Source organism: Leiobunum rupestre, chromosome 9, assembly GCF_980474605.1.
Source record: "Leiobunum rupestre chromosome 9, qqLeiRupe1.1.hap1, whole genome shotgun sequence".
NCBI lineage: Eukaryota > Metazoa > Arthropoda > Arachnida > Opiliones > Sclerosomatidae > Leiobunum > Leiobunum rupestre.
Window position 1 is genome coordinate 43542714 of NC_143392.1, and position 14047 is coordinate 43556760.

Below are 14047 nucleotides of genomic sequence, written 5' to 3' on the forward strand. Positions count from 1 at the left end.
CGTTGCACTACCCATTCAATTCGCCATGGCAACCGAAAGTGTTTTTTTTTGTTACTCGACTCGAATAAGATAAAATTTTCCATTAATCAAGTACTCGATTACTCGACTCGACTTCAATATTAATCGACTCGAATACTCGATGAAAAAAAACCGACTCGATTGCCTAAAACCAATTTTTGGGTAAAATAAGGCAATTGAGATTTTTTTGTTTTAAGTGATCAAAACCATTTTCGGTTGCCATGGTAAATCGAATGGGTAGTGCAACGTCTCCATTACGGCCGACTTTGAAAAAAATCCCCTTGTGAGTCCAGGCTAGGAAGTGTATAAATACTTTTACAAATGTAATAGTCAGGCGCGTCTGCTTAAAGGACCTCTAGCTCAGACACGCTACTAGCGGCGAAAGTTTCTTCTTACATCCCCATTGTCTTAGAATCTATTTTTTCAATTTTTATTCAAACATTAATAAGTGATTTAAATAAAAACTTGAAAAAGAACTCGATTGAAATTAGCCAGCCCGGATAGATTTCGCTTTTGGTTTAACGTGGATTTAAAGTCGTTTTTCTTTGACCGATAGATGTTGAGTTGTATTTTGGGGATGGTGGAAAAGACGAAGAGGGCCTTGGCCATCCTGCAACACCGCAGCCAGAGCGAAAGGCAAGAAATGGCCTTCTGGAACAGCGCCATCGGCCGGAGGCACTTGCTGACCACGCCGCCCTCCCAACTGGACGCCGTGGATCGGGGCGCGGACTTCGACGTCAAAAAGCGAGACTTGATAGCTCACTACAAAACCGCCGAGGATCGCGTTTCCGAAGTCAGAAGGCGAGCTGGTAATTTGATATTTTTGTCACTTTTTCGCGCGTTTCGACCGTTAGGGTCGCGTTTAAAATCACTACCATAACGGTTATTAGTTTTTCTGACTTCCCCAGAAGAAGCGGTCAACGAGGTCAAGCGGCAAGCTGTGGCCGAACTCCAAAAAGCTGTCTCTGCTGCCGAGACCAAGGCCAGCGAACTGGTGGCGACCGAACGGGCCAAGATGGAACGCCTTCTAGGTGAGGCCAGGAGGCAAGCTGCCGAGGAAGCCATGGCCACCATCAACCAGCAAGACGAGACGACAGAGGTCAGTAGAAACGAGGTATTTTTCCATTTAAACAACCTCGGATTGGATATAGGGGCGCTATCAACCTATTATGACGTCAGTGTAGCGTAACATTATGGCGCCATGGCATCATTTCCACTTCATACAGTTCGATGGGAATCTATCAACTTTCCCAATATTTTCCAATACTTATTACCTTTGCTCTTACACTAGAAACCAATGTTACCATAAGCTTATGATATTAGTATCGAACTACAATGTTACCATAACCTTATGATATTAGTTTCGAACTACAATGTTACCATAAGCTTATGATATTAGTATCGAACTACAATGTACCATAAGCTTAGGATATTAGTATCGAACTACAATGTTACCATAAGCTTATGATATTAGTATCGAACTACAATGTTACCATAAGCTTATGATATTAGTATCGAACTACAATGTTACCATAAGCTTATGATATTAGTATCGAAATACAATGTTACCATAAGCTTATGATATTAGTATCGAACTACAATGTTACCATAATCTTATGATATTAGTATCGAACTACAATGTTACCATAAGCTTATGATATTAGTATCGAACTACAATGTTACCATAAGCTTATGATATTAGTATCGAACTACAATGTTACCATAAGCTTATGATATTAGTATCGAACTACAATGTTACCATAAGCTTATGATATTAGTATCGAACTACAATGTTACCATAAGCTTATGATATTAGTATCGAACTACAATGTTACCATAAGCTTATGATATTAGTATCGAACTACAATGTTACCATAAGCTTATGATATTAGTATCGAACTACAATGTTACCATAAGCTTATGATATTAGTATCGAACTACAATGTTACCATAAGCTTATGATATTAGTATCGAACTACAATGTTACCATAAGCTTATGATATTAGTATCGAACTAAGTGGTTTTTGATTACCGTGAGACGTCATAAGGTAACTCCGCCTATATCTAATCTGAAAAAGACTAGTCTAATTAACATTGCCGACTGTTTATAAGTATTCCAATCTAACCGAGCTAAAAAAAACCTTTAAAATATAGAGCTGTTGGAATTGTGGCCGCAAGGCGAACGAAACGTGTAGTGGCTGTAACGTGGCGCGGTACTGCGGAGCTTTCTGTCAACACAAAGACTGGGAAAATCACCATCGCGTTTGTGGGCAAGGAACTGCCGCTTTGCAGGTGGGCTCTAGTACCCCCGCCCCGGGCATCGCGGCCCCTACGACGGTACCGGGCACGAACTCGATCAATAACGCCGCCGATTCCCAAGGCAGACTGTCGCCGCAGTCGCCCACTAGTGTCAAAAGAAGTCCCAGCCCAATTTCCGCCAGAGAAAAAATGACGGAAAAGCATTTAAGTTAAAACCTCCTAAAATCTCTTTCCGTAGTGTACAGCGTTTATCGAGAAAAGTTTATAGCTGTAATTATAAATATTATTCTTAAATGTAATTCGAAAAATACCTCTTTGATTATGAAGGAATAAAAAGTACTAGTCTTTGATTATTTAAAAAGAATACCTCGCCATGTGGAGATGAACTGAAACGATAAAGAAACACTAATTTGTTTTGCCAAAGATTTTTTTCTCTCATTTTTTTTGTAGTCGTAGATAATTTAAAAAGTTTGTCATTTTAATCCGAAATAAAATTAAACATTGTATTATGTAAAAACATACTCATCTAGTCAAACAAGTGTCAAAAAAATGTCATTCACCATAGCAGCTGTGTTAAATACATTTTTTTATATAAAAACCTTTATGTTAAATTTTAGCTTTAATTATTTTTTACGAAAAAAATTATAACACCAAAGAAATAAAAATACAACGACGTTTTATGTTTGAAGTTTTTACTTAAAATTTGGAACTGATAAATTTTAAGTCACTTGCACGATAATTTTTCAGGCACAAGAATGGTGTTTAAAACTAACTAAAGCAATAAAATTAAACGATTATAAATATTTTGTGCAATTTTAATTAGGTTTCATTCTTGACTACTAAATGGTCTAGTCCCTTTCATAATCTCCGTAACAGTTTCACCAATACAAATGAAATCCGGAAATAATTTTTAGTTTGTGTCCTAATTTCAGTTTTTGGCACTAATATAATAGAAAAATGTTGTGTTTAAAACTCGTGTTGTCAATTAACGTGAATTTACATAAAATGCTGTATAACACTGTACATTCACATTTTATTAGAAATTGTAAAACCAAATAACGAACTCTTAATACCAAAGTATGGGACATCAATTTTCTAGTTCTCTGATTGTATCGTAAGTTAATAAGAAATAATCCTGCTTATCTGGAAAAGATTTAGGGTAAAATATAGACAGCCATTTATTTAAGAAAATAAAGTGTTTTATGTTTGAGAAAATTGAGAGTAAAATTTGTTTCTTATCATGCTTATTTTAAAATCCATAAAAATCGGGAATTGATTATCTTGAACGTCTGATTCGTCGGACACCGTAACTCTGAAATTGCTTCTTTTATAGTTTTACTTCCGATATTCGACTGTTTCCATCCTACCGGCGGGATTTCCCCATAAAATTCCCCTATTAAGGGGGAAGAATACAGTAAAAGCCTCTTTTTCGTTCAAGCTGAACGTTTCTGTTTTAACAATTACATAATTGAATTATATTTTTCTTATTAGGCTGAACCTTCCTCTAGTGCTTAAAATAATTTGGATAATTCTAATATTAATAGTTAACGAGATTTAAGGTCTTAACTAAAGGGTAGTTTGGGCGCTTGCCCAACTTGTTTAGCTCCGGGGGTCCGAATTAAAACGTAATAACTTAATTACTTTAAAATTTAAAATTGTCAAAATTATTTTAGGCACTAAACCAGAGGCTGTTTTACACTGAAATATTAATTTTTTTAAGTAAAAATACAAAATTAAAAGAGTTCAGCTTGAAATAGCGCGAAAGTAGACTATGGCCACTGTAGGCTTCCCCCTTAAAATAAACAATTTGTGGTATTTCACATTTTTCCAACATATTTAAATGTTAACGTTCACTTAAAATTAATTATTAATTTTCTATAAAAAGTTCATTTTTGGACACATTTTGTATACCTTGAAAATACTAATTAATGCTCCATTTTCCATTCTATCGGTAATAGTTTGAGGGGCTTATTTCCCAATGCCCAAAATTGAAACAGCTTTGGCGCGGGCACGATAGCCCCTATGGATTGCTGAGGGATTTGTGTGTATTAGTTTCACGTACAGTGTAGCCGATGCCGATGCTGCCGTGTCGCGCGTATCTCTTCAACAGTTAGATCTAGAAAAGTCAATGATATCTCGTTCAAAAGTACATACCTCGGCCTCGATTTCATAATTTTTTTGAAATCTGAGCCGTAGAACTTTAGAAGTTGGCCAATGCCCAATTTTCTATTTTCGGTGGTTTTGCTTTGGGTGGTAGATATTTAATTTAAAATGAAGTCCGATAACGTTTAAAAATATTGTTGGTTCAGCGGATCTCAGGCCCGTACACGGCGGGGCGCCAGGGGATGCTCAGCGCCCCCAAATGAGTACTTGAGCATCCCCAATCCGACTGACCCAAAAAAAATCGATTGCTCAATTACCGAAAGATATGATCTAAAATATTTGTATATTAATCAAAAAGGAAAATTACTTTTACTAGCGAGCTAGTATCAATAAATATTTGAAACCATTTTACTAAAGTTTTTGAAAATTGCTTTCGCGCGTCTCACTGCACCAGAAAAACTTTTCAATTGTAGAAATATTGAACCAGCTTATCAAAAATGTTTTGACGGATATTTTAGGGCTACAACCGGATTAGTATATTTACTAATTTCATAGGTGGGGAGATAAAAATTACTCAAGGTATTGGCAATTACGTTGCTTAATTTTAATTCTAAGGTTTTTTGGCCATTCTGAGACGAGGCGCTCCTCAGGGACGTAGCCAGAAAAAAATTGTTAAGTGGGCAGTAGATTTTTGCGGGGGGGGGGCACATTTTTTTCGATATCTCGTTTCGAAAATTAACATAAGTGGCGCCGTTAAATGTTTTTGGTGTTCAAGAAAAAATAAAAGCTTGCTTTCTGAAGCCGACCATTCTACAACTTGAATTTTATTAGGAAATAGTTTCCTATAAATAACGATCTACACCTTCAACAAAGACAAGTGGTCCAAAAGGAAAATGTCAACGAATAGATGTTTAAAAAATTAATAACGATGAAGGGGGCAGATAATATTCTTTGATGGGGAATGGATTAGATTGAGGCGCAGGTAGGGGCAAATAAAAATTTGTATTTATTTGTGAGGGGGCATCGCCCCCGAATGCCCCCCCCCGTGGCTACGGGCCTGGTGCTCCTTCTCCATTGCCCCTACATAAGTTGTCAAAGTTATCGTGTGAGCCCGCACACATTACTAGTTTAATTTCTAAGCTCATCGTCCCCTGGTCCGGATGGGGGTGGCGGAGTTGTTAGCACTTTCACCTCGCAGGAAACGGAGCCGGGCTCGATCCCAGCTTGTGGCACAGGGTGAAAACTCGGAACTACTCCTTCTGTGTTGAGTTTGCAAGTTATCTCCCCACTGGTTTAAGGGGTTTTCCTTTGTGTAGGGAGTTATTGGCATGAAGAGCTTGCGACCACCCTCCTACGCGTTGTAACCCGGCCACCTGAATTAATGGCTTTCAACAGGGGCGTAGGAACCAGGGGGGCAGGGGGGGCAATTAATGTTATTGCCCCCTCCAACTTTTTGGTCTGTTGAAATCTTCAAAGGGCTCAAATGCTCATTTTAAACGCATATAAAACTTATAGAACCTCAACTGTGTTTAAATTTCAGTCTTTTCCCGCCAATTCACATAGAAGTAAAAAATACACATGCACTCGGAGAAGCTACACTCCATTAAAAATTCAAAACCATTCTTTAGACCCCTTTTCGTTTATCTTTGCCCCCTCCAACTTCTAGAACGTTCCTACGCCCCTGGCTTTCAAAGTCGCTCGATGACTTAGGCCTAAGGTGGTGCCTTAATTGCATGATTACCGTTCTGATGCAACCAAATTTAGGCCTATAGACGCTTCAATAAATCATCTTCCCAAGAAATCGCCCAGAAGTAATATTTCCGAGAGCCAGGACCTGCAAGTCACTGTATATAGTGCTTGTTAAAATAATGGAAATTTTTCACCTTTACGGCAGCAACAAGCGTTCCCCATGGCGTTCCCTATTAACCAGGTAGCTTTTTTGACATATTAAGGCTTGGAAAAAAACATGACGTTCTGTTTACAGGTGAAAAGTTTACATTATTTCCACATGCACTTTATAAACAATACCTTTGCGGGTCCTGTCTCTCGGAAATATTATTTCTTGGCGATTTCCTGGGAGGATGATTTATTTAAGCGCCTATTAGTAACTTAAACCTAGCCCCTAAGTTCAGTGATAATCTTGCACATAAACAATTAACTGACCACCTAAACTCTATAAAAAATATATCCTGTCTAAAAAACTTGCTCGAGGCTACTAATTTGTGGTCAAAATGGCTATATCAGTGGCGTAGCTGATGGTCTAAGATTAAAAGTCCGTGCTGGCACTCCCATTATACGATTTACTAAACTTTTTTTCCAAATTTAAATTTCCCTTATCTTTGCTTATTACATAAATTCTTCTGGTTCTGGACTTTTCGGAGTTCTCAGCAACGCCTGAGCACTAACATCGTTTTAGTAACGCTCATCAAAAACATCTATGAATAATCGATGCAAAGACGTATATAAGGGGGGTGTAAGGAGGTTCAAACCCCCCCTTAGGACTCGATTCCTTTCTTACGAAAGGAGCGCAACATTAAGAAATAAACAGTATGACGTAAAAATGAATTGAAATATCCGCCACGCAGTACAGTAAAATATATTAATGTATTAAATATATTAATAGAAGTGGGGCCCCCCGCCGCCGCCCTGCGCCTAGAGCAGAACGAAACATTTCGCGCCCGCGATTTCATCTGGTCACCCCCCCTTAGACTTTCTATATCTACGTGCTTGAATCGATGCCAACATTTTGTTACTGTACGATTTTTCGCCTTTCCGTTTTGAAGTCATGATGGACATCCGATGCTCATCAAAAAAACCATCCAAAGTCCTATCATTCAATTGGAATACCTCAGCTACTGCAATGGTCAATTTCTTTTTTTTAATAAAAGACTAATCGTTGCAACCATATGAAGAATATTGTCTATTTTTCACTTCCTCTGATTTTCGGGCCCCGTAACATTTATAGCCGCCATCTTTAAAAACGGCGCTGACTAGAAATAACATCGTTCAGTAACGAGGGGTAAGACACTCTGCGAACTCGGTGTACACTGCCGTACCTTTGACAGTACTAAATGGAATTCGCGAACTCTTGAAAATATGTACCTTTAACAGTGCTAAATGCACGAACTCGGTGTACAGATTATCTGAGACTGTCTTACCCCTCGTTCAGTAACTTCCTACGTCACTATGACGACAAGCAAACATCAAGTAAACACCGATTTTCCCCAGATTTCCGTTACAGCTTACTGAACGTATCTCCTATTTCTAAGAATACCTTTCTTAAAGAGAATATAACCTGCAAAGCAATCTTTACGGAAGACCCCTTCAATTTTTCAAATTTCCCTGTACAGTGGCGTCAAACATTTCTAAAGCCAAAGGCAAGAGCGGCCAGAGCTGCAAACGTTGATGTTCCACACGAAATACCTGAGGTTATATTCCTTTAGTGAAATTTTTCATACTCATAAACTTTCGTACGCCCTATCGAACTTTGTACACCTCTTCAAACCTTCATATGCCCTGGGCACCATTGGATAAAACATGGACTAAATAATTAGTCCATGGATAAAACGGCCTTGGTGAAAGGTCCGAGCTAACTCTACTTGGCGATCAAATTCCTACTCCCATACTGTCATTAATGACTGGAACTCTCTCCCACAATGTATGGTCACCATTTCTAACTATTCGATTTTTAGTTCGGCCCTTAAGGGGGAAGCCTACAGTTGCCATTGTCTAATTTAGCGCTATTTCAAGCTGAACTCTTTTAATTTTGTATTTTTACTTAAAAAATTAATATTTCAGTGTAAAACAGCCTCTACAATAGTTTTGACAATTTTAAATTTAAAAGTAATTAAGTTATTACGTTTTAATTCAGACCCCCGGAGCTAAACAAGTTGGGCAAGCGCCCAAACTACACTTTAGTTAAGACCTTATATCTCGTTAACTATAAATATTATAATTATCAAAATTATTTTAAGCACTAGAGGAAGGTTCAGCCTAATAAGAAAAATATAATTCAATTATGTAATTGTTAAAACAGAAACGTTCAGCTTGAACGAAAAAGAGGCTTTTACTGTATTCTTCCCCCTTAATACCCACTTCACTTGGGTTTTCTGTAATATTAAAGGGGAACGGTCAAGCTTTAACCAGTTAGATAGCCCTCGAAGATCTATTGGATCCGAGTTTGGCGTCTTTTGCTCGAAGACCTATTGGTACGATTTATTAGTAAGTTTTTTAATTTCTTCAAATTTGTTTAGGATTTAGCTATATTATCCCTTTTAATTATGGACTAATCTACTTTTTCGCGTATTTTATCATCCTTCTCACAGTCCATAGGTGGTTTCTTCTAAATTAACTTATCGTATATTCTATTCTCCACCACACCCCCCCCCCCCCCTTTTCGGCTTTCCGTTGCTATATGCAACGCGTTTTGAAATTTTTAATGTTTAGGCTTAGTTTCTCCTTTAGATTTGACAGTCGCCAGCCAGATTTCCCGCACGGTACTGATGAGTTCCAAATAGAACGAAACCGGTCTACCGTTGGAATTTCTGGCTATTTTATTTAATTTTAATTTTTTTTTATTACTCGAAGATCTATTGGATTCGAGTTTCGCGTCTTTTGCTCGAAGACCTATTGGTACGAGTTATTAGTAAGTTTTTTAATTTCTTCAAATTTGTTTAGGATTTAGCTATATTATCCCTTTTAATTATGGACTAATCTACTTTTTCGCGTATTTTATCATCCTTCTCACAGTCCATAGGTGGTTTCTTCTAAATTAATAGATAGCCCTATAGCCCGTTAAAAACCAAAATTTATAGCGAAAACCGCATCCAAAAATATTAAAGGCCCAGTTTTTCTTCTGCCTGTCCGCCTGGAATTTTTCTTAGCTGCAACACTCCCCTTGCATTTATACTTCCCGCAAAACATGATTTTGGCGAAGATTGAGGAAACCTCACTTCTTCCATGCTTTGATCATAGACTAAGAAAGGTTTCTTAGTCTATGCTTTGATTGGGCGTCGTGCCTGCTTCTGCGCCCGGGATATTTTCTGCCTGCCTTCGCCTTACTGCCAAGTGTAAAACACCGAATTCGTAGAATTTGAGTTATTGAACTCGTACCTCCTGTCACAATGGGATAAAGCTTCACTAACCTCGCCTTCGCTACTAGCTAACATGTGCGCGTATTTGGCTTAAAAATTAACCTACTATTTCGACGGGTGCGGTGCATATGTCCGAAACTCGGAATGCCCATTTGACCCAAGGTTCCTAGAAAAAAGCTACGCTTACTATATGGTCTAGAGGTCGGTAACGGTTAATCATTATCCATGATTAAATTGATTTTTTTGGGAAAAAATGTAAACAAAGAAATTTACCGGTTAATATTTCGGAAAATGATTAAAAACATGTATTATTCGTAAAATTTGAGCTTTTTATCGAAAATAACGTCGTTTTTCCGATTAATTTTACAAATTTATAAAAAAATTAATCGGATAATACAGAAATATAAATTACTTGATCAAAACGTTTTACGAATAATTTTGAGAGCTTTATCTATTGAATAAAAGTTAACCATCCCCGACCTCTAAATTTTGGTCGACTTTTCGGTCGGCCAAATGAGCAGACCATATGGCCATGGGCGAATTAAAGTAGGACATGACACATGACTTTTCCCAAAAAAGCGTACTGCTAGAAAAACACCTTCTAGTGGCGTGATCTATCGGTCACTTTTAAATAAACAGGAAGTAAAGCCGTTTTAGATCAAACCACGTGTTTCTTGTAGGGGGGGGGGCGTTTTATTTGAATTCCCGAGCACGTGTCGTCAGTGCCGGATTAAGAATTAGGCACACTAGGCACTTGCCTAGGGGCCCCGAAAGATCCCACGTCAATACGCTAGTTCAAAGAATAAATTATTTGAAGAAAAAAACATTAATCTTATTTAAATTTAATAACAGTTTTACGGCATGTTTTTTCAAAATGAAAACAATCAATAACTTTGAAACTATATTGATTCTTTTTTTAATATTTATAATATAAATGAAATATGAAATACTTTTCCGAAAAACAATAAAAAACGAATTCGAGTAAGTCGAGATAGGGTACCGCGTAGCAGTGGCGGACTGGCCATAGACTGGGCCTGCCCGATGGCAGGTGGGCCCCATGATAAATTTGGTCAGTGGGACACCTTAAACCTTCAACAATATGCCAACATTATAGTAGCTTCAAAGTATAATAGAAGTTCCAAAACTTTCAATATTAAATTCTATTTTTACTGAATAAAACTAAAACTTAATATTTTATTTAAAAAAAAAGTTCCAATGACATCGTCGGGGTGCCGAGGCGCGGGCGGTTCAGCGTGGATTCAGTTTCAAAACAATTTTAACAATTTTTAACACATTTTTAAAAGTTTGGCTAAGCCCGAGTATCCGACGAAACAAACTACGTAGTTGAACAGTACTAAGTTACGTCTTATATTTGGCAGGGTCCCGCTGATTTTAGAGTAAATGTGTTTAACCTAGTAATGGACCGCATTGTCCAGTCACTATATTCACGTTTTTTACAACAAAAAAGTTGTATAAAGATTTATCTTGCTTGGACACAGCAAATTTTAAAAATATTACAGAGAAGGGCCTAGAAGATGACGCCTTGGATGGTGTTAAGCTTTTTCCACGAATCAGTAAAGATGAAGTTATGTTGGAATTGCTTTATTTTGCTTCGAACTTCGACGTATTCAAATTATTGCTTAATAACGATGATAATATGGATTCCAGTTGCAACAAGTGCAAGGTTTGTAGCACTTGTCCGTCCTGTGTACTAAAAATTCTGGCATCCAACAGACTTCACGACAAGGCATATGATAACCTTTATTAACTTTATAAAGTCTTCTGCACACTATCAGTTACTCAAGTCCAATGTGAGAGGACATTTTCAAAGCTAAAAATAATAAAGACAAGGCTGAGAAATTAACTGTCCGAGGAGAGCCTGGAATCATGCATGTTGCTATTCATTGAAAAGGAATTGTTAGATGAATTGGATGTAGAAGCAATTATTGACAGATTCGCACAGTCATCTATTGTATTCCAACGATTACTCAAAATATAGTGGAACATGAAACATGCTTTTAAACAACCGGTTAATAAGTAAAATTTCGGCACCGTATACCTATTTAAAAAGCTAGCATTTGTCTAAAATATAAACTAATAATAATAATCTGTATAATTATGTTTACATTTAGTATCGACTGTATATTGCCTTTAATATGTTATCTGTAATTATTGAAAACATTATATCGCTAAAACATTTCTTTTATAAATGGCGACGAACCAGCGACCTATGAGTTGCCGTTTCAAAGAGTATTCCAATTGAAAGGAACTGTTACTACTAGGTGATTTATAAAATGCTATGTTTTAATAAAAAATCGGGATATATTCTACGCAGTGGCGTAGCTGATGGTTCGCAGGGCCCGCGGTGCGGGGGGGCCTCGAGCTTCAGGGGGGCCTCGCGCTTCGGAGGGGGGCCCCGCTAACCATAAAAAAAATTAAAAAAGGGGGCCTCGTAGAGATTTTTGCGGGGGGGCCTCTGAGTTCTCAGCTACGCCACTGATTCTACGCGAGACAAGGGAACACCTATATTGTGGGCTTAGTAGTCCAAAAGGAAGAGGCGTTGGGACCGCAACCCACAGGTCGCTGGTTTGATTCCAGCCTGAGGCATGCCCAGTGGTATTCCTTGATTTAATAATAATTAAAGCGAAAAAATTATTAACATAAAACAATATTTCAGGGGGAATGTTCCTTTTTCAGAGGGTGTCTCCCCCCTGTCTACGCCTCTGGTTTTGGGTGGGCCCCCTTTGACCCCTGGCAGTCCACATTTTTAGACCCAGTCCGCCACTGCCGCGTAGCCTCTATTTCGTTTTACGGTGATCTATAGAGGTAGAACCGTACCAAAACGACTACCTTGTAACCTTGTATAACCAATCTCTTGTCCACTCTGTGACTCCGTGTCAGGCCGCTCTGCATAGAGGGGGTTGCCCCACCCTTGTTCATTTTGTTTGGCCCCAGCATAGTTTTTTTATATAAACATCGTTAGGATTTGAATTGACTAACATTTTCCCAGCATTAAACAAATTTGAATAGTTGAACTATAATTTGGATAATCATGGTCCAGTTATTACTTCCTTTAAGTGGGTGCTATGGCATTTTTATTTATTTTTTGGTTTAAGTTACGTTGTGAATTGTCACTTATGGAATTCAGGAACGTGTGTAATTAAGTGCTTCGTCTTAGAGGGGTAGGGCGAATAGTTAAGTTTTTGCCTAGTCAAATAGAAAAGGTTGGTTTGTGGGTTCAAACAAAGTTCAAATAGAGAGGAGCATGCAGTGGCATAGCCAGATCGGTGGACCAAGGGGCAAGTCCACCCCTACGCTACTGAGAGCATGGACGCCGGCAGAAATTATTTCAAGTCATATAGCGAACTCGCCCGATGAAATATACAACCTTTACACATACAACGATTCGATAAATGAACGAGCTATAGCTAAAGCTTAGTAGGAATAGGGATATAAGTTTCCCGAAATTGATGTAACACACATTTCAAGTAACTGGATCACTCTTTTTCGTCACTGCACTCCCCAAAAGGTTCAACAGAAAAACAACAGGGCAAGGCCCAATTCGGGGGGGGGGGGGAGTAAAGAGGTATGGCTAAAGAAAGGGGGGTGGAGCAATTTCCCCGTTTGCCCACCTCTGCGGGCGCCCATGGAAATAAACCATTTCCCATTTTCAAAATGGTCATTGTGTCAACTCTAGAAAAAGTTGGTTTGCTTAGCTACCCTCTTACTCCATCCTTGAGTCCTCTACTTGTATTAAAAGGGCCCCCGATAGCTTAGTGCCTAGAGGCCCCCAAGGGTCTTAATCCGGCACTGCGTGTCGTGGTGTGGTTATTATGTGGGTTCATGTAAGTATATAATATTATAAAATAATAAAAATTGGTAATAACATTTAATAACAAATATTATGTTCTTTTTAGAATGTTTAAGCTACAAACCTATCTGACTTTGGGAATAGAACCGCCTCCCCTTGTAATTTTATCAGGTAAATCAAATGTTACATTTAACCCTAACTTTCTAAGCAACCAAATTACTTTCATGTGAGGTTTGTTAAAATATCGACTATCGCTATTGCATTTTGGAAATGCGCAATGTTTACAGGTAACCATATTAAAGGCGAATCGTTAACCATTGGCGAATCATTAACGAAAACTACTGAATCCTAACCACGGACTTTAATTCGCCCATGTCCTAACCGTCTTTTTCAAACGCCGTTATCAAAAATAAAATTCCAAAACGTTTCAAGGACTGCCGACAGATGGCTCTAAAGTCAACCGGAAAATGCGTCTGAATTTGTTCTAAATCTCTTTCCCCCACACTATTTCATCCCCTTTTGACCGTGTTTTTAAAGAGACGTACCCGTTTATACGCACAACAAGCTTGCAGCAGTCATGTCCTACTTTAATTCGCCCATGATGGCCGACTACTCATTAGGCTGACTACTCATTTGGCCTACTACTCTTTTAGCCGAAATTCGGGTCGGCCAAATGAGCAGCCCATTTGACCGACATCTCATTTGGTTAACTACTCATTTGACCGACTGCTCATTTGTCCGACATCTCATTTGGCCAACTACT

The 14047-nt window shown here is 38.3% G+C and overlaps 1 protein-coding gene across 6 annotated transcripts in view; it reads left to right on the forward strand.

Annotated features, from left to right (window-relative positions):
• The window catches only part of LOC149928483 (protein CBFA2T1-like), a 64757-nt gene extending 61725 nt beyond the window's left edge, over nt 1-3032 (forward strand). For 3 of the 6 annotated variants that reach the window (XM_090159092.1, XM_090159097.1, XM_090159096.1), the window contains 3 exons: nt 575-827; nt 909-1132; nt 2173-3032. In XM_090159092.1, coding sequence (XP_090015218.1) covers nt 575-827; nt 909-1132; nt 2173-2490 — 795 coding nt within the window. In that variant the 3' untranslated portion in view covers nt 2491-3032. The remainder of the gene's footprint in view (nt 1-574; nt 828-908; nt 1133-2172) is intronic. The other 3 variants (XM_090159093.1, XM_090159094.1, XM_090159095.1) reach the window with 3 other exon arrangements.
• The last annotated feature ends 11015 nt before the right edge of the window (nt 3033-14047 follow it).